A 22,070-nucleotide genomic window follows, 5' to 3' on the forward strand; every position below is an offset into this window, starting at 1 on the left:
CTCCTGTTTTCCTCTCTTCTACTTCCTTCTCCCCTTCCTGTTCTTATTGTGGTTGTTACTGTGTGATCTCACCCAAATCTACCCTTGTACAGCTACCACTCATTTGAGGGCAGTGGAATGAAACTGACCTAGCCCACTCCCTTTTCCACCTGAAAATCTTTTTTCTTTTTTTTAAATTTGGTAACAGTTGTCTTAATTCTTCTTTCCGTTTTTAACCCTTTAAAAATCACTTAATACTACAATAGAAAGGCATATAAAATAGTTTGGTACAGCTTAACGCATTTGTATAAAGTAAATATTGTGCCGTCACCACCGATGTCAAGAATCTCATCAGCTCTCCAGACGCTCCCGGGATGCTCCCTGATCCCAAGTCCCTTGCTCTCAAAAGGGGACCATCTCCTGATTTTAAGGTGATCACTTGCATTTCCTCATCACTTTGCCACCTTGTTTTGCAGTTCTGAGCACTGGAGTTCATTTAGTGTGTTTTTGAGCTTTCCATACACAGGACTTCAGTTGGAGATTCACCCATGTTGCTGTGTGTCCTGTCATGTCATTGTCACTGCTGTATAGTATTTGATGGTATGACTATAACACACATGTCATGCATCCATTCTGAATGCTCTCCATGGACACTTGTTCGCTTGCTAACTGGCCCCTGTACACGGCAGGCAGGGAGAGACTGAAGAAAGAGGCAGACCACTCCAGAATGATAGGCGGCAGGCTCAGTGAACAAGGGAGCTTTCAAACGAGGCTGCAGATGGGTAGATCTCCGCCCCGCCTACCAGAATTTCCAAAGTTTTCAAAGAGGCCTTACTGGGTTCATTCACGTATCAGTCCAGATGGTCTCAACAACACTTTACTTTCTCAAGGCTGTGTCCTTGAAATAGGTCCCACTGTGGGAACCATGGGCAGAACGTACATTTCAAGGTCAGGGCAGGGGCTGAGGAGCCTCTGATTGCCTGGGTCCAGCTCAAGAGTCAACTGGCAGATCATATCCTCTCAGTGACCTCTTCCAACAACATGTGGGTTGTTTCAAGTGTTGTGCTATTAATGTTGCTGCAAACATTCTTGCACATGTCTTTTGGGATGTGTGGGCATATATTGGATATATGCCTAGAGGCATATGTTTAACTGCAGTGGAGGCTGCCAAACAATTTTCCAAAGGGTTCGTATCAATTTACATTCCCACCAACAGTGTGTGAGGGTTCTTGTCACTCCACATCCTTGCCAACACTTGGTGTTTTCTCCTCTTTTTTTGTTTTCAATAGTGACATTGCCCTAGCAAGCTAGTAATGAAACAGGGTTATTTAGGGTTATGTTAGTAGTGAGCACATGATCAAAATGAAATGAAAATAAAACTTGCTCTTGTCTTTTGGGACGCATTGGTATCTCCTGTGTGTTGCAAAGTTCTCACATGTGAACTCACACATGATGATAAATGACGTAAAAGACTTGCACACTTAGAACTGAGCACAAAGGTCATATGGAGAGAGAGAGAGAGAGAGAGAGAGAGAGAGAGAGTGTGTGTGTGTGTGTGTGTGTGTAAGAGACTCATTTTATTAAACCTAGAAGCAGTAAACCCTGGGGACAAAGATTATGTAAGAATTAGAGCTGGAAGTGGGAAGGAACTAGGAAGTGAATGATTTATGTTTATTTTAGTGGAAGAAATAAAACAAAAATCACTGAAGGAAAGGCACAGATTTCATGGAGGAATAAAAAATCAAATCAAAGATAAATTGAAATGCAAAGCAAAGGCTAGCTTGCGGTTCAGTTTCACAAGCACGGTGGACCTCTTGTGTGTCCGATCCTTTGCGAGGGACCAGGAATACCAAAGTGAGTGAGACATTGTGATTTCTCATGGAGAAATCCACGATGAAGACCAACATATGTTATAAACCTCTCCAAAGTTTGAAGAGTAGTTATGGTGACTCAACACATGCTACACAATTTCCCCTTATAAACTCCTCACCCACAATTATTCTTAGATTTTCTAGCCATTTCTTTTTGTGTGAGGTTGGCTGTGGGGTGACCAGATCCCTTAAGTCAGATTAACGAAGGCCATTGCAGAATGTGTGAAACTTTGTTCTGAGACTTTAAACAAGTCTCATTCCTCTGGGCTATGCCTTCTTTGGCTGCTGACTTGGTTGCTCACCCACTGTGAGTTTCCAGCGTATCCTGGATGCTGCGATTTGTTGGATGCTCTGCTTGTTCTCTATGCAAGTGTTGCCTCGGGGAACCTTCAGCATCTCCCTCAGTTTCATGGTCTCTGCTGTAGCAGACATGCACTCCTGGTAGTGACAAAATTACTTAAAACTCTTCTGATTGGGTGTTAATCGAGTTATGTCAATCAGAATCAATTTGCTTAACTCCTCCTAAGATTGTTCATTGTGTAAATTAAAACGACGACTTTTCGATTAGTCCTATGTTGCATAAAACTGATGTTCTGAAGTTAATTGAGTCAATCCTGTAATTATTAATGTACTGTTAACCAAGAGTGCCTCAAAACCATTGTTTGTCATAGCTGCAGTGACATAAGATGCTTCTGGAAAGAAGAGGAATAGCCTCTCATTACCTCCCTTTTTCCCTTAAAACACTAGCATAGGCATCCTCCACTGGCATTCTCAGAGTGCTGGTCTCAGCATTTGCAAGGTGATAATATATTGGCAAGTTGTACCGATGTTTATTTCCTGCTTAACTTTTTATTTCCATGAAGAGTGAATTTGGAAAACCTATTTTAGACTAGACCTTCATAGTCATGGGAGAAAATGAGTTAATTTGAATGACAAGACTATATTTATTTCATCTAAATGCATTTTTAAGTTTTTATTTTATTTACTTTTGTTTTCTCTCAGCATTATAGGGATTGACTGGATTAGAGTTCTATGCTGCTATTACATTTGTGCTTTGAGCCTCTATGTGGCCCGATGTACTACATATCACATGTTTCCTTTAGAGCCATTCTTTCTTTACTTAAAATTAAATTTATTGGGGTAACATTGGTTAATAACATTATACAAGTTTCAAGCATACAATTTTATAATACATCATTTGTATATTCCATTGTGTGCTCACCACCCAAAGTCTAGTCCAGTGATGGCGAACCTTTTGAGCTCGGCGTGTCAGCATTTTGAAAACCCTAACTTAACTCTGGTGCCGTGTCACATATAGAAATTTTTTGATATTTGCAACCATAGTAAAACAAAGACTTACATTTTTGATATTTATTTTATATATTTAAATGCCATTTAACAAAGAAAAATCAACCAAAAAAATGAGTTCGCGTGTCACCTCTGACACGCGTGTCATAGGTTGGCCATCACTGGTCTAGTCTCTTATCACCATATATTTGATCCCCTTTACCCTCTTCATCCTTCCTCTACTCTCTTCTCCTCTGGTAACTACCATACTGTTGTCTGTGTCTGTGAGTTTGTTTGTTTTATTTGTTCATTTGTTGTTTTTTTTTGTTTTATATCCCACATATGAATAAAATAATATGGTTCTTATCCTTTTCTATCTGACTTATTTCACTTAGCATGGTATTCTCAAGATTCATAGTATTCCATTGTATATATGTACCACATTTGTTTATCCAATCATCCATGCAAGGACACTTAGGTTATTTCCATGTCTTGGCTATTGTGAATAGTGCTGCAATGAACACCGGGGTATAGATATCTTTATGAAGAAGTGTTTTCAAATTTTTCTGGTAGATACCCAGAAGAAGGATTGTTAGGTCATATGGTAGCTCTGTTCTTAATTCTTTGAGGAATATCCATACTGTTTTCCATAGAGGCAGCACCAATTTGCATTCACACCGTCAGTGTTACAAGTGTTCCCTTTTTCCACATCCTCTCCAACACTTGTTATTGCTTGTCTTATTGATAATAGTCATTTTAACAGGTGTAAGGTGGTATCTCATTGTGGTTTTGATAAGCATTTCCATTATAGCTAGTGACGTTGAGCATCCCTTTTCTTTTCCAACCTGCTCTGCATCGCGGGAGGCTGACCTGTATGGATTTTGTCAATAGTCTCCCATGCTTTCTGGCTCCTGGTTGGCTTTAACTTGTGAGGTCTACCACCTTGAGATGTCATAATAGCCTAGCTTTTTTCCCCCTTGAATAAAGTTTACATCTCCACCTTGTTCTCCTTGGGTTTGGATAGGTTTAGGTGCCTTAAAGTTTCCAACTGTTATTAACCCTGGGGTACTGCACTATCCCTGAGGTTTCCCTCAGTGGTGTGCTGGGGCCAGCTGAGCTGGCTGGTATTGCCTGTCAAGATTTGATCATGCACATCTCTTGTGTATTTCTGGCTTGGGGACCTCACCTTGGTAACTTGAAATCTGCCATGGTGGAAGTATTTGCACCTCGGAAATTGGCAATTGCTATAAATCAGGGCTCCCACCTCTAAGTCAGTGACCAGCACACTACTGCCAGTACCTCACCGATGCCTTTGTTAATAACACTCCTCTAATTATCTATCTCTGTGTGCCATTGTCTTCTTGTCAGGCCTCTGCCTATAGAACCAGATACTTGGTTAGGGAGCTGATGTGGAGTTATGTGCTATGTAGACTGGGGAAGCTAAAGCTAGATGGGAAGTTGGACAAAACTTTCAAATAGACACATGTGTCCCCTGCATTCCTGCCATGTCTGAGACAAAGTAGATGCTCAGATATGTATTGTGTTACACTGAGCTGCTCTGAGATTCCTTCCACCCTATCCTTACTGAGCCATTTACCATGACATTTTAAAATAACAGAGGAAGCAAATGTAAAACTAACTAAAAAAATCTTTTTTCTAGTACTCTTTAATATTTTTACTTGCTTACTTTGAGTCATATTTTTTTTGAGTTCTGGGAATGATATTTTTGGTGTTATTCAATAATGGTTTAAGAGTTTTGTTCAAAGTACCTATAAAATATACAGATATACATTAAGGCAGTATTATTACTATAAAATGAGAATAATTATTAATTAATTTATTGCACTACTTTTTAGCAAGTGATCATACAAATAAATATTTCCCAACAGTAATTTAACATATTGCTGACCCCTCTCCTTTATGAAGTGAAATATCATCTAATAAAAGAGAAACATGCAAATCGACTGCACCTTCGTTATGCCCCAAGCCACACCCACCGGCCAATCAGAGTGACTGCATGCAAATTAACCCAACCAAGATGGTGGCCGGCAGCCACGGAGCTGGAGCAAGCAGGAGGCTTGGTTGCCCCGGCGATGAAGGAAGCCAAGCTTTCCGTCTGCCCTGGCTGGCTGTGGCCTCTGCTCAAGGCAACAAAGTTTCAATTATAGAAGATAAATAAACCCAAGAACCTGCTTCCAGCCAGCCTCCACTGGGAGCTTGGGTGGCTGGGGGCTGTGGCCAGCCTGCAAACAGCCATCAGCCCCTTACCCAGGATGGCCACACCCTCATGGGGTGAGGGTCCCTGCTGGGGGGCTTGGCCAGCCTGCAAACAGCCATCAACCCCTCACCCAGACTGGCCGGGCACCCCAGCAGGACCCCCCACCCTGAAGGAGGTGTGGCCAGCCTGAAAACGGCCCTCAGCACCTCACCCAGGCTGGCCAGGCACCCCAGCGGGACCCCCACCCTGATCTTGGACACCCTTCAGGGCAAACCAGCTGGCTCCCACCCATGCACCAGGCCTCTATCCTATATAATAAAAGGGTAATATGCAAATTGACCCTAACAACAGAATGACTGGGAATGACTGGTCACTATGACACACACTGACCACCAGGGGGCAGACACTCAACGCAGAAGCTGCCCCCTGGTGGTCAGTGCGCTCCCACAGGGGGAGCTCTGCTCAGCCACAAGCCAGGCTGATGACTGCCAGTATAGCGGCGGTGGTGGGAGCCTCTCCTGCCTCCTCAGCAGTACTAAGGATGTCCAACTGCAGCTTAGGCCTGCTCCCCGCTGGCAAGTGGACACCCCCCGAGGGCTCCCGGGCTGCCAGAGGGATGTCTGACTGCCAGCTTAGGCCCAATCCCCCAGGGAGCGGGCCTAAGCCAGCAGGTGATCATCCCCCGAGGGGTCCCAGACTGCGAGAGGGAACAGGCCGGGCTGAGGAACGCCCCCCCGCCAGTGCACAAAGTTTTGTGCACCAGGCCTCTAGTTGACTATAAAAAAGTCTCTGCATTTCTAACACAATTTCATGTATAGTCTCATTCTCTTCCATACTGCTTGTGAAACCTGTTTTTACTGTTTTAAAATCCTTTAATTTGATGCATAATGAAGATGGAGGTCATGTTTTGGAAACCGTGCACTTAGGGATAAATACCCAGTAAATGCAGCGTTTGAGTGTGCTTTTCAAATTGAAATCTCTCTTTTGTAATTTACCGGCTTAATAAAAAAAATGTATTTCAGTAGGATATTAAAATCAGAGACAAAGCAAATAACTATTGAATCTCTAAGGAGTTCAGTTTGTATTGTGCAAAGATTGGGCCCTTGACAATTTACAAGATTGATTTTCATGGAATTTTACTGTTGAAAAAACACAATGGAGCCACAAAGTGACTTGCTGATAATTAAGATTTTAGGTGTTTCATTTAGGTGTACTGTATTGACTATGCTTCTGATTTTTCATCCTATCCTCCTTTCTCCACCAACCTACCAAACCTTTGTCTGTCCTTTTGTTTATTAAAAAATTAATTTCTGGAAAAGATTTTATTTAGGTTCAGGCACATCAAACTGTTGTTTCCTGGTCTTTGTTTACTGCTCAGAGACAAACCTCTTGTTCTCTTCCTTTATCTCCATCATTATTTTTCTATTGTTTTCTATTATTTTTCTAAAATAAAGGAAAATATATTTTTTTTTACTCCAACTTGCTTTTTGTAAAAGCACTGATACCCTTAGGAATCTATAATATTGCAAAGGATTCTCTTGCAAGTAAGACTATCTGAAGTTATTAGAAGCACATTGTGGAGTTTTTACTGTAGCCCCCCTGAATAACCAGGGTTGGCAGGCAATAACAAATTTGTGTCAACCGCCTGCTGAATGTAGCTTTTATCTGTGTAATTGCCCAAACTGAGTCACTTTTCTAAGTCATTGCTTTGGTTAGTTTCTCCTTTGTTATTTGTGGTAATTAGGATGGAAAGCAATTTTCTAATAATTTCTTTTTAGAATATCTCTGGGTTATGTTTTATGGGCAAATGGTAGGTTTGGAATGATTTTGACACATCTGACTACTGCAGCATAGCCTGGCTCATGCCCTATCAGCTGAAGAAGCTTTATGTGGGGGGTTGGGGGGAGTCTTTCCAATTTTTAGAGAAATGTTTGTTTTATCCTACAAAGAGGAAAACTGTGTGTGGGCTGAGGGAGGGGAGGTTGAATTTAGGAAACCTTACATTTGATTGCACACACTCTTTGCAGCTAAAGACCCTCAGGGGGTAAAAAGGATCAGAGGGAGGCAGGAGACTCTGGCTCATTTGCATCAAAGACTGGAGACACAGGGAACTTTGAGATGAGAGCCAATAAATCACGGCTAGGGCAGCCAGGTTGAACCCATACATCTTACTCAACAATGTGGGAGGGACTTGTTCAGTGTAGACAACATGAATTTGGTGGCAGGCTTGGTGCTTCACAGTCGGCCACTGGCAAATTGGACTCAGATCCACCTAGATTCACTTCTTTATTTTACTTAACGGATCTTCTCTCCTTTAAAAAGTCCCACCTCACTCAATAGCAAGGGGAGACTAGGCATGGTGGACTCTGAACTGCCCAGTTAGTGGTATCTCAAGCTCTTCCATTTTAAATAATCCTTTTGGGTCTCTCTTGGGTTCAGATGCCAATTCTACCCATCCCCTTGCTTCTCTCCAAGATGGTGAGTGGGGTGGAGGCAAGCACTTAGCCTAGCCTCTGGGGCCTCAGATCCCCAGATGCAAAACTTTATTTCTTCCCTCTAGTTTCTTGGGTCTCTAGCAATAGCCCTGGTGTGCTGGTCACTGGGTGACCAACTGATCTATGATCTCAAGGGTGCAGCTGGTGAACCTATGTTCCATTCTTTGAAAAGAACTTGGTGTCCTGTCCCAATACTACACATATCCTCTCTCTCTCTCCCCTTCTCTGTAACTTGATAATCCAGGCTCTCACTGGTGCTGCAGCTCACCTCTGATATTTGCCAGAACCCCCAAGTTGATCCTTGCCTTGGGCGGTTTGATAAGACATGGCCTTTGGTCACCTTACTCCACTGTGATAACCATCTCTTCATGCAACTTCAGCAGCAGCAGTAGCAGGTCAGTTGGGAGCTTCTGGGTTCTTTGCAGACCCCATGGGAGCTGAGGGAGGCTCAGTGGTGCTAACACAGCCAGGTTTGCTGTGCAGCACCTTTGAGTTGCCGATGGGTGTTCTCTCCCACCCCTGAGTCTCAAATGGGGATCCAGGCACAAATTCTCCCTTCTTTGCCTCCTCTCCTGTCCCTCCTCCTCTCCTGTCACTGTGTGGAAGCAGGACTGTTATAGAAATACTAAATTTTAAGAAGAGACTATAGTGTGTAAGTGAGGGAAGAGACAAAACATTGCAAAGACTGACAGGAGCCCTAACCAGTTTGGCTCAGTGGCTAGAGCATCGGCCTGCAGACTCAAGGGTGCCAGGTTCGATTCTGGTCAAGGGCATGTACCTTGGTTGCGGGCACATCCCCAGTAGGGAGTGTGCAGGAGGCAGCTGATCGATGTTTCTCGCTCATCGATGTTTCTAACTCTCTATTTCTCTCCCTCTCTGTAAAAAAACCCAATAAAATATATTTTTTAAAAAAAAGACTGTCAGGAGAGGCCAAGCATTTATAGGAGGAAACCATTACTCCTACCCATGTCAGTATTTCCTGAGGGCATCCTTGTGTATCACAAGGTAAGTCATAATATATGATGACAATACTGGGAATGTTGACTCATCAATGAAAGATCTTATTATACTTAGTGTTTCTATAGGAAGGCACATAAATATTAAGTGTTACAAAGATTTTCATAGAAATGGTCTGATTGTAGTATTTTAAATGGGATAAGGAGGAGATTCTGTAATATATGATTAAAAGCATGGATTTTGAAGCGAGACAGATCCAGGTTCAATCCCCACTCTCATCTGCTCTATTCCTCAGAAGCTCAGTTTCTTCATGAATAAATGAAATCCATGACACTACATTCAGTTAAGTAATACGCCCTCATAGAGGTTGTTGTAAAGGTTAAAAAAATCTTAATATATAATAAAGTACTTAGTACAGAGCCTGACACAAAGTAAATATCAATAACTTCTACCCATTCTCAGTAATATGTGGAATATAGCTTATGTGGAATCCCTTAGTTCCTGATGCTATATATGACATTATGACATCTGTATGGATATCTCTGATCTTGTATCATCTTGTGTTCTGGAAGGTAATTTTCAGGTCAATTATTTGTAGTTCATAGGTTGAAGGCAATCCAGAATATTTCCCCTTTCCAGCCAGGCAGAGTGGGGGGTCACATGTATGGGCTATGGCAGGTGAGCCAGGATGAATTTCTTTCCTGTTGGAGACAGATGGCTTTCTGACTGGGACTAGAATTCTTTCTTCCGTTGGCTCAAGTCCTTGGTTAACGAGGGAATGCCTAGACCTTCTGTCACATCACGGGATCTTGCTCCCTGCAAGCTCTCATTTCTTGCTTGGGTTCGCAGTAGATAAACTGCTTTGGAATTTTAAATTCTATGATGAGAAATCCTCTGAGTGGATGGTCAATAGGCTGATGATTCTATTCTTTCAGCACTTCCTATTTTTCTGGTTCCTTTCTAAAGTCAAAGAAAATGCTAGTGGACTTACCTGTTTCCTCCCCCAGTAAAGCTGTAGGTGAATATGCACCCCAAGGACAGTGGGAATGCTTGAGGAATGATGAATACCTTTAAAGGATCAACAGAATTTTTCATGAGAAATTGCAATAATATCTGGAACCTGAAATATATCCTGGTTTTATTTTTATTTTTTTAGTAAATGAAAAATTTAATCAATAACTTATTTTTTTCTGATTAAATTCATTAAAAATTAAGAATATACCTACTTTTATGAAAGTAATATTTGCTCATGGTTAAAAAATCAAACTGAAGGGCTTATAAAGGAAACAAACATCCTATACCTTGTCCCTTTGCCCATTCTGCTAACCAAAGACCACATGTTCTAATTTTAGCTGTTTCTTCTTACAGTTTCTTCCATGTCTCTAAATAACATGCATCACAACTATTTCTAGATTTATTAATTTTAGATATCTCGTGGCTTCTGTTAATTTAGCTGAGGTTTTAGCTCACTTTATTTACTTTCTACCTCCTAAGATTATATTGCTCCCTTATTGGTTATTTTTGCAATTTGAAGTAAAATATTAATACCTTATCATAGCAACTCTAGATACCATCTCATGATTGTTCTCTTCTATTTCTCTAAGCTTATCATTTGTATTTTTACAGTGTCAGAATTGATGAGGTTATATTCAGATACTTAATAATTAGATATTCCATGCTTGACTATGCTGGTTTTAAAAGTTGGAAATTAAGATGTTTATAATTATGACAATAATGTGACATAGTGTATTTTGATTTCCTTTCTTGCACAGCTTTTTTTTATGCTTCTAATTTCTTTTCCTGCCCTCCAAAGTATATACCTTTATTGAATTTTTATGTTGTTTATTCCTATATAACTCACTTCTGAAATGTCTGTTCTCTGAACCATTGTGTATGGAATGCTTTCTATTAGTTTCCCCCTGCTTTCTACACTTGGAGCCATTTTCCCCTACTTCCCTTGCTGTCTTCTTTCTTCCTTTACTCCCACATTTTTGCTGATATACATTCTCAAGTAACTCCCCAAGAAAGGATATCTGGAAAATAAATTACCTGGGTCTTTGCATACTTGAAAATATCATTATTTTATCCTCACATTTGATTGTTTTAAAATTTTAAAAAGTCTTCTGGCCTTCTCCCATGTTCTTTCTGTTGTTTTTATTAGGTTGCATGTTGATCCTCTTGGATTGACCTTCTAAGTCTTATTTTTTTCTTATGTTTCTTATCTTTTATTCCTTTTTTATCTTCTAATATTTATGCTGAATTTTAAATTTTTACTCGCTTAAAAAATCCTCACCCAGGATATGTTTTTATTGATTTTTAGAGAGAAAGGAAGGGAAGGAGGGATGGGAGAGAGAGAGAGAAAGAGAGAGAGAGAGAGAGAGAGAGAGAGATTGAGAGAGATGAGAGAGAAACAATGATTGGTTGGCTCCTGTATGCACCCTGACTTGGTATCAAAACTTCAACCTAGCTGTGTGCCCTGACCAGAAATCAAACCTCCTAGGATGGGCAAATGTTAATCAGGGCCACGGAGGTCAATTTGTAGCTTCTGGCCCAAAGACTGACAAGCTGGATGGAGCCCAGAAGAAATTATCTTGGTATCTTTCTTGTTTCATATTACCAGAATACTTTCATTGAGATAAAAAATTCAGACTGGAAAATGTCTCTTGGGAATCGCTGGATTGCTACAGGATCTGTTGGTTGGTTGGTTGATTAACCATGTTTCCTTTGCTAACTTCTTCTTGGGGTATAGTAACCTTAGCAATTGCATTCAGATGATTCACTCTAAATCACTGTTCTTTTGGATTCCTTGAAGAGTCACTTTCTTATTCAAGAGACTATTATGGATGGAAGCAAAATTACCTGGTATCGTTGACATTATTTATGTCCTCATTGAATCGCAAGTAATGTGCCCTTTTCTTCTTTTTTTTTTAACAGATACTAATTTTGTGTTGGGGAACGCGCAGATAGTGGATTGGCCTATCGTGTACAGCAATGATGGATTTTGCAAGCTCTCTGGCTATCACAGGGCAGAAGTTATGCAAAAAAGCAGTACCTGCAGGTATTTATCATTGAGGCTGTTCTGTTGGACAACCTATCAGAGCATCTTTCAGAAAAAGAAAATGGCTTACTCAGGGTGGGAATTACCTTTCTCTCATTCAGTGTTTATTCAGGAATATTTATGGCAATATCATCTCCATGTCACACACTGTACTGGGAAAATCAAAGACTTAAACTGCTGAACTCCCACAACTGCTGAACTCCCAGTCAGTAAGATTGGGGGTGGGGGGGAGGAGGGGAACCTAGAAAAACTCAGAAAAATCATTTTATCTATAAAATGTGAACTCAGAAATTGATAAGGTTTTAGATAAAACTGAATGTGAAAGTTAGAAGATTAAATAAAATGAAATAAAATTTTAGATGATTAATTTTTAGGATTTATGGCTATTATAGAGAATACAATGTTGGAAACAAGTGCCTTGATCATAGAGCTTTGCATCAGAAAAAGAGAAGAGAACCCATATTTTGTTGCCTTCCAGTTCTTGTTACAGCTCTCTCTGATCCCTAACTCAAAGGCAGAGGCAAATGGTGCTAACTGTGCACCTTGTGTATCGGACAGGGTTACTTACCAAGCAGCACCTTTGGGCAGTGGTGTTAGAACAGCTCTTTCGAAGTGTCTTCAAGGTGTTGAGTGGAACACGGATCCTGCCTCCTGCCTTGCATTTCCCTGCAGAGTCCTGGCAGGGCTGGGCTCAGCACAGCCTTAGGCTCCTCTCACTCCCTCTTTGTCCTGAGTCCTCTGCCTTCAGTGTGTTTGCAAGAAGCAGAATCATTTTCCTAATCCTTCCAAATCAAGAAATAATCTCATTCATGAAGGGTGGAAAACGCTGTGTGACCCAGGCATCGTTTTTGGTTTTCAGAGACGATGCATTTTCATGCCAGCAAGTCAGCCAAACAACTAGTTTGGTGGAAAGTATGAAATGTTTTGAAAATATTGTTTCCTTAAACTTTAGGTTTTGGGGACTGGGAAATAGAAAGTGTAAGATCCCCCATGCCCAATGCTCAAAGATTAAGAAATTATAACTCTTAAGTAAATACAATAGAATCCTCTTACAGTCGTGGTATGCTTTCATCCTTTTGCGTGTCTATGTCTAGATCTACATCTGCATGTGCACATATGCCATCAGAACTAATTGGGAGAGTTAGCTTCACTTTCTAGTGGGACTTGAGCGGCCTTTCCTTCCCTTTCTTGCTTCTTATTGGTTATAATCAGATACTTTAAGAAAATCAGATAAATTTGCTCATTTAGTCACCTTCAAAAAACAAATAAACCATACAGTCCTAAGAAGCTCATGTACTTCCCTGAAGCTGTCCCTTCTCTAGAAATAAGGTAAACCTATCTTGTGCCAGCTATACTAGTACTCCTCGCCGCTCGGGAGCCTCTTTCGCTTAATTCTTGCATTGCAGGCATCTGAAGTAGAATGCCCAGGAAAAGGCATCTTACACTACAGCTTAAGAAAGTATATCCGAGAATGAAAGCTGGGTGTCATTATGGGCCTTCGTTTATTTGAAGACTCCATTCTACGGGCATTTGTTTAATCTTGTGAAGTAAATTGCCGGCATTTAGAGCCGGCATCGCATCACTTAAATGGAGGTCACTTATCTAGCAAATTAACTCGGAGAAAGTGGGAGGAAGCTCAAAAAGCTTCCTCTGAACAACCGGCTAAATAAAATGGTCATAGAGCTGAAGCTGTTACCTCCTCGGAGGAATCCTCTTGTTCTTGGCACGGCTAATTCAGTCGTGATCTATTCTTTTTTAAAGATAATTCAACAAACTGGCTTATAGATGAAGAGCACACCCAAAGGCCAAGAGCTAGGCATAGGGAAACCACAGGTAATAACAGCTGTCACTGGGCTGGGGAAGGACATAATCAAGGTGACCCGGATTCATAAAGTCCACAGCTAGGACACTTTCCTTACAGGAGCCCACAGTGAGCCCAAGGCCGCTCCAGTATCAAGCTGAGCATGGCGCTCGACTTGGTGGTTCAGGACTTGCACTCCACATCCTCTGAGGTTCTTCTTAGCTCTGAAATGCTACGATGCAGCAAGTCATCAAGAACCAGTTAGATTCGCATGTGGTATGCACAATTTTAGAAGACGGGGAGTGTCTTGTTTAGGAACCCATGCCACTGCTTCCACGTTCCCCAAGACTTGGGGGCTGAGTGTTGCTGTCTTTGTTATTGTTGCCTGAAAGCCTGGGGTGGGCAGGATAGATGGTCCCTGCATCTATGGGGAGCCTTTGTCAGAAGACTGGCTTTTCCAGCTCCATTGAGAAATAGCTTTTCTTCTCTTTCATTTTGTTAATGTCTTGTGCATGGCTCGCTCTGCCTCGTTGGGGTGTATCCTGTCCCTGGAGGGACAAACCCTTGTCTTTAGATCATAGACAGTGGGGACCAGGAAAATGGAAAATTCTGGCAGAGTTTCTGCCTCTGCTGAGAACCAGTACGAGTAGGCAGGAGTTTCTACCCTCTAGGAGTTTTCTCTAATTTTTCCCATGCTGCTGCTTTACCCGCTTCGTCTACTTTTCTCTAAACGTGAGCAGGAAGGAGTGAGAATTTGTAGGATTTCATCATCATTTTTTTAACTCAATGCTTCCCCTCTTCTTTTGAGGGGGGCAGAGGGTAGGAAAACAGCTGCATGGATTAGTGGCTGAATCTTCTGGTTCTTCAACTCTGTCTTAATGTTTAGAACATCAAATTGCATCTCTTTTCTTATTTGATTGTAGACCTTTAGTGATCCCCCCCCCAAACTTGTATTTATTTTTATTGTGAATTAGAAGAAGAAAAGTCTGTGGTCAATTTCCTCTGCATCTTTCCTAAGAGTTCTTTCAGAATGAAGTTTAAATTACTCATGGCTTCTAAGGCCATGCTCTCCTCCATGACCGGGCTGTGCTTACCTCTCTGTGTCATCTGCTGCAAATTTCCCCTCATGGTCTATATTCCAGTCATTCTGGACTGAACTGCATTCAGTTCCAGAGTTAACCTCACTCTCATCTCTGTGCCTTTGCACATGCTCACCTGTTGCCTGGAATGTTCTTTCCTTGCTAATGTCCACTTTCTCTTTAGATCTCATTTGTCCTTACCTCTGGGAGGCCTCCTCTGACCACTCAGAGAGTGCTCTGTGACTGTTCTGTGTTGCCTGATTCCTTATGTGTTGTCATACTGTTTTCTGATCTACTCTTCTCCAGTGTGTCTTTCTTATGAGACTGTTTATTTTGGGGAATAGTGATGGAGTCTTGATCACAGTTGAATTAATAAATCCTTTTTGAATGTTTTCTGTGTGTGTGTGTGTGTGTGTGTGTGTGTGTGTGTGTGTGTACTACAGAGCACAGTGCTAGGTATAGAACAGATATTTAATATATGCTGGTAGAATAATAAATATTTGCTAATCTAACTTGAGCTCTTTTGTTGATTTGCAGTTTTATGTACGGGGAGCTGACTGATAAAGATACAATTGAAAAGGTGCGGCAAACATTTGAGAACTATGAGATGAATTCCTTTGAAATTTTGATGTACAAGAAGAACAGTGAGTATTCAGACCATTCTCAACCATGTCTTAATGTGCTTGGCATCGTAAAATATCTCGCTTCCTCTGTTGCTGTCTTGGGTTTTCTTCTCTCCCAGCAGCTAAATGCTGTTACTTGAACCCATTGTGTGTGTTGGGAAAAATGAATTGATGAGTCAGACTCTTCCTCCTGGGAACATTTGTAATGCAGCTTTGCGTACTGGATGGTGCGAATTTCCCCACAACACACAGTACTAATTGGGTAGGTGTATCACCAAAAGAATTTTTGCCTTTCTATTTTGCTGCGCAAGTTTCAAGCTTCATCAGACTGTGCATTTATCTTGCTCAAATTCAACGATATGTGTTTGGCACAAAAGGGGAGAGAGAAGGAAACATAATTTAAATAGAGTTAGTGATTTCACTTGCCACTGCCTTCAGTGAGCATCTGCCCCCGAGGGAGTATAAGATGAGAAAAGGGAATTTGCTCTTTCCTCAGCTGCCTCCAGGATGAAGGTCTCATTGAATCTCACGCACTGAAGGCGATTCTGGTGTACGAAGTTCTGTTCTTCAGTAGACGTTGCCTCTGTGTGTGAGTCAGTAGGTTCAGCTGAGTTCTACAAAGAGTCAGCATCCCTTCCCTCCCTGGAGGTTGACTGAGTGGGCTCACTGAGAGGCGCATGCCAGCTTGGGCAAAGGGCTCTACTGGGGCTGGGGATTGAATCTTCACAGGCGGATGCTCTAACCACTAAGCACACTGATCAGGGCTATGCTTTTTTTTTTTTTTTTAACAGCGTTTTATTGACCTACTATGTCAGACACTAGGCTTGCTGCCAGGAATGTGGTTTTGGCAAGAGACGCAGCTTCTGCTCTTATAGCATTTGCAGGGGTGGGGGCAGCCTCCACAGGACAGAGCCATAGTGTCTGTTTTTTTTTTTAAAGGACCATTTATTTATTTATTTAAAATATTTTTATTGATTTCAGAGAGGAAGGGAGAGGGAGAGAGAGATAGAAACATCAGTGATGGGAGAGAACCATTGATTGGCTGCCTCCTGTATGCCCCCCACTGGGGATCGAGCCGGAAACCCAGGCATGTGCCCTGACTGGGAATCAAACCATGACCTGGTTCATAGGCTGACGCTCAACCACTGAGCCACGCCGGTGGGGCGAGGCATAGGGTCTTGATAGTGACACCACATAGGGGAGTTACTTACCCCCAGCTTAGGAGGTTAGGGAAGGAAGTCGTCCTTGCAGACAGGAAGTCCATGCAGAAACTGAAGGATAGGTGGGAGTTAGGCAAAGAGAAGGGCAAAGAGTACCCCAGGCTGTTGGAATGCTTAATTGAGTTTGTGATGCCACTTGCCATTGCCTTCAGTGAGGAGGTAGCAGGTGAGAGTGAGCACTGGAGGTAACAGGTGGGAGTGAGGAACAACAGGGCTTCTCAGACTTGGACATGCCTGGGAAGTCACCTGAGAATCGAACTACTCCTTCCATTCAGTAGATCAGGGGAAGGTCAGAGATTCTGCTCCCAGGTGATGGTGGTGCCGCTGGTCCACCTGTCATACTCTGAGGAGCCAGGACAGAAAGCAGCTAGTGAAGGCTGGCTTCCAGGCCTAGGTGTGTCTTTTTAAATTTTAAATTAAAAAATATATTTTATTGACTTCAGAGAGGAAGGGAGAGGGAGAGAGAGACAGAATTAATGATGAGAGAGAATCATTGATTGGCTGCCTCCTGCACGCCCCTACTGAGGATCGAGCCCACAACCTGGACATGTGTCCTTGACTGGAATCAAATCCGGGACCCTTCAGTGTGGACATGTGTCCTTGACTGGAATCAAATCCTGGACCCTTCAGTCTGCAGGCTGATGCTCTATCCACTGAGCCAAACCAGCTAGGGTGTGTCTTTCTTCATGGCCAACTCCCTGCACCCAACATGGTGCCTGACACAGAAAGTGCTCCACCAAAACTAATGGAGTAATTACATAAAAATGTAAGTGAGGGGTGGCCAATGGGGCTGCAAGGTTACTAAGGGCCGATGACACAGCCACGTTAAAGAGTTTGGAATTTTTCTCAGGAGCAGCAGTGGTGGGGAAGGAGGGTGGGGGTGAGGGGCGTGGAGGGGCTTTAAGCAGGGTTAAGCAGATAATCAGACTTTCATTTTAGAAAGATGATTCCAGTAGAGTGTGGGGATGGAATGGAGCATTGGAGACTGGAGGTGGTGGCTGTTAGGAACCACCCTGGTGACAGGATGAGTGTGGCCTCTGTAGGGGACCAGGCCGTTGAGAGGGTGAGATGTGGGTGGTGGTGGTGGGGAAGGGTGGTGGGAGGAGCCTGAGTGCAGAACTTTGTCAGTGGTGCCCACTGATTGGCTCTTCCTCAGTTTGCCCAGCCCCAGGCAGTGCCCAGGAGGTGGGAAGCACCACTTTTACTGTCAGGACTCCCGTCCGGTCTGAAGTAAAACTCTCCAAGAATCTAGCCAAGAGCCTGGCCTGGAGGAGCTGCTCAGCGAATGTTTGTGTTAGTGATTTTGAAAGGATAGTCCCCAAGAAACATGAGTGAAAGAAAAGTATGAGATTCAGAGGGAGGGCACTGAACGGGGGAATGAGCAGTGTGGGGCTGGACCGACGGGCGATGCCCCGGAAAACCAGACTGAACCTACGTGGATGGGAGGAGAGGAAGGAGGAGACAGAGTTTGCTTCTGCTTTCAAACTTTCGGTTCATTAGATGGAAACTTTCAGCATTTCGAAGCAGTGCAGAGTCCCACGGGGGAAACGTCAACCCCGTGGAGATTTTTAAAATGTGAAATGTCATCATCTGAAAGAGTGTTTATTTTTCTCTCTCATTTTTAAATGATTGCATGTTTACTATGGAGAATACATGAGGGTATAAAGAAGAAAAACAATCACCCCAAAGCCTCAAAGACTCAGAGAAATACTCCTATACTCTTAGCTGTTTGGTGTGTTTCCTTTCATTTTTTTTGCCTGTGCACATGTTACATAATTGATATGTTGACATAGATGCAATTTGCAATCATACAATTATGTAATCTTCATCACAAAAATTTCCCCATCATTAAAATTCCCCATAAACATCATCTAGAAAGAAGTTTATTGATACTTCCTCTATTGTTGGATATTTATAAGGCTCTAAATTTTCTTTATTAAACACATGTTAAAGTGAATATCTTTGTGCAAAGATATTTTATGGGCTTTATGAAATTTTTCCTAGAAGTTGAGTGTTACTGTGTCAAAGATTATGAGCTAAGATTTCTGAGACATTTTGCCAAATAGTGTTCTGGGAAATTGAACCCATTTCCAAGTTCACTTGAAGATTACGAGCATCTGACTCGTCACACTGTACTAGCATTTAATAATGTAACTTATCAAATTGCCTACAATTAAATTTTTTTTGCTTAATGAGTATTTTTTAATGCTAGTGAGATTGAATAGTTTTCCTACTTAGTATTTTAAATTACCCTTTTATGTTAATTGTTCAGATTCTTTGCCCATATACGGTATTCTATTTAATTCTAGTGTTTTTCTTACTTATTTTCATAAGCTTTTTAATAAATTGTTTTGATTTTTTTTTCTCCTCTCCCATTCTTTAGTATTTGCAAGGACAACTTTGTAGAAAGGATCTTCTTTGATAAGCATTCATGTTTTTCTAACCTTTTGGGGAGTTGGGAGTAGAAGGCTTCATGGTGTGCTTTGGAGTGAATATATGGAATATTCATATCTTGAAGGATGGATTATCTGACAGGTTTATGTCTATTGACCAGTTGAACCAATAAACCTGGGCATTTTGGTAGTCCTCTATATTTTGTATTGTTACTTAGGTATTTCTCAGTATGCTAGAACATTTTCTGACATAAATGACAGTCATCATTAAAAAACTCATTCAGTAAATATTTAGGCAGTCACTATTATGCTAGTCAGTTACTTTTTCTATTTTTCAAGCAAGAAAATTAAGAAGTTTCAGCCCTGAATGAAAGCAGTACACCCTCCAGGTCACACTCCCCAGTGTGCGGCCAACTCCACAACTTGTGGCGAGGCCAGTGGCCCCGAGTTCTGGGGCTCTGGGCCCGATTCTCCATCAGAGAAACATTCTGCCAAGCCAGCAAGGAGAAGCTGCTGGCCAAGTACTTATTGATTACCTACTGTAGGCCTGTGGGTATCCAGATATAAGAAACTGACTCTGCCTTTGAAAAGGTTACAACCTAGTTGTGGAAATGAGTGTAATAGGAAAACAATATTATTTTGCCTATTTTCCAAATGGATTGTCTTTTACTTATTCAGTGTGAGGAGCTGCTTAGATTAAGGGATATTGATAAATCATGCACATAATGAAAAATATTTCTCCTATTAAAATTTTTCTTTATATATAAAAGTATAACATTTTTAAGTCAGTGTTTTCCTTTGTGTTTCTGAGCTTTATCTAACACTTAGGAATTTATTTATTATTTTTTATGTGGTTTTATTGATTTTAGAAAGAGGAAGGGAGAGGGAGAAAGAGAAGGAGAGAGATAGAAACATCAATGAGAGAGAAACATCAATCGACTGCCTCTTGCATGCCCCCCTACTAGGGATTGAGCCTGCAATTCGGGCATGGGCTCTGACTGGAAATTGAACCTTGTGACCTCTTGGTGTGTGGGACAATGCTCAACCAACTGAGCCATACTGGCCCAACCAACTGAGCCATACTGGCCGGGCAGGAATTTATTTTTATATGTTACGTGGCATAGTAATCGAACTTAATTGACTTTCCACATTGTCTATTCGGTTGTCTCAGTGTAGTTGTCCTCCCTTATCTGTGGGGGATACATTACAAGACCCCCCGCCCCCCATGGATGTCTGAAACCCTGAATAGTATTGAAACCTACATATATTGTCCCGCCTTTTCACTTAAGAGAAGCACTTTACGGCTTCTCATTGGCATGTCTGAATTGCCAGCATCACTACTCTTGCACTTTGGAGACATTATTAAGTAAAATAAGGGTTCCTGGAACACAAGCACCGGAATACTGCGGCAGTCGATTTGATCACCGAGACAGCTACTAAGTGACTAGTGGGTGGGGAGCACATACGGAGTGGAGACGCTGGACAAAGGGATGGTTCACATCCTGGGCGGCATGGCAGGCCCTCCAAGATTTCATCCCAGTACTCAGTACAGTTCGAGATTTCACCACGCTATTCAGGACGATGTGCAATTTAAAACGTATGAAGTGTTTCTGGAATTTTCCATTAAATATTTTTGTGCCACAATTGACCGCAGGTAACTGAAACCTCGGAACATGAAACCACAATAATGGGGGATTTCTGTACTATTTTTAAAGAATACAGTTCTTTCCTTCTAATTTGAAATGCCCTTTTCTTTATATGTTAAATTTCTCACATTCCTGTGTTTGTTTCTCTCCTCTCCTTTCTAAGAAATCCTTTTGTAATTTTTATTTTTTTCAGAGAGGAAGGAAGAGGGAGAGATAGAAACATCAATGATGAGAGAGAATCATTGATTGGCTGCCTCCTGCAAACCCCCTACTGGGGATTAAGCCCACAAAATGGGCATGTGCCTTGACCATAATCAAACCCCAGACCCTTTAATCCACAGGCTAACACTCTATCCACTGAACCAAATGAGCTAGGGCATCCTTTTGTAATTTATTAGATATGTAAGTTTGATTAAAAATGCTTTCCCACTGATCTTCCCCACATTTAAAATGGGGATAAGGTCTTAGTAGCAGTTTCATCTCACAGAGTTGTGAGAAGTAAACCATGTGTCAGGGCTTGGCTTCATTGTGGTAAGCACTCAATAAATGATATCACTATTTTTATTGTTGCTTTTTTTAGGGCCAATGCCAATGACCCTTAATTACTGCAGTAGGTAGTTCCTGTCATTTTTCCTTTCAAAAATATCTTGGCCATTCTACTTTTATTTTTCAATTTGAATTGCATTTCCATTCATCAAGCTCCAAGGGAAACAAAGGGAAAAAGAATAATTGATATTCTGATTAAAATTGTATTAAGTTTATATATTAAATGGGGAGGTCTGACATTTTACAAAATTGAATCTTCTTATCTACAAGCAGTGTAACTCTCTCTATTTAGATTTTGCTTTTTGTTCTTTAATCAAATTTTTATTACATCGAGGTGTAAGCATTGATTTTTTTCCTAGCTTCCCCTTTGTTATGGTTGAATCTGGCCCCCTTCCTTTAAAATGGTTGGAGGCAGGTTTGGAGTTTCATTAAATTCCTTGAGATACATTCTCTTTTTAAGTCATCCAAACAACCCTGAAAGGTGATATGAGCATTTCAATCGGACAGGTGAAAAATTTAAAAGGAAGGGAGAAAGGAAAGTAGTAGTTTTAAATACCTATGTAGCAAACGTATTCATATACATACATATACATATATACACACATATACATATATACATACATATACACATACATACATATACATACATACACACACACATATATGTGTATATTTCTTTTATTTTAAGTAGGTCTATTATCCCCATTTAAAAATGGGGAAAACTGATTCCTAGGGAAGTTAAAGTGACCTGGCCAAACCACAAAATAAACAGAGATAGGGCTCAAACCCAGGGCTTGGGATTCCAAATCAGTTGTTCTAATGGCCAGTGGCCAACTATGTCCCCCTGGTGCTGTCTCATCCTCTGTGCGCTAGTCATTTGTCTTAATGAAGTTGACC

At 41.4% G+C, this 22,070-nt stretch overlaps 1 protein-coding gene across 1 annotated transcript in view; it reads left to right on the plus strand.

The window, feature by feature from the left end:
* KCNH1 (potassium channel, voltage gated eag related subfamily H, member 1) overlaps window positions 1-22,070 on the plus strand; it is a 261,433-nt gene that overhangs the window by 5,768 nt on the left and 233,595 nt on the right. The window contains exons 3-4 of the mRNA XM_005866243.2: window positions 11,742-11,865; window positions 15,283-15,389. Of these exons, the coding sequence (XP_005866305.1) occupies window positions 11,742-11,865; window positions 15,283-15,389 (231 nt within the window). The remainder of the gene's footprint in view (window positions 1-11,741; window positions 11,866-15,282; window positions 15,390-22,070) is intronic.

Source organism: Myotis brandtii, unplaced genomic scaffold (genome assembly GCF_000412655.1).
Source record: "Myotis brandtii unplaced genomic scaffold, ASM41265v1 scaffold2254, whole genome shotgun sequence".
Taxonomy (NCBI): domain Eukaryota; kingdom Metazoa; phylum Chordata; class Mammalia; order Chiroptera; family Vespertilionidae; genus Myotis; species Myotis brandtii.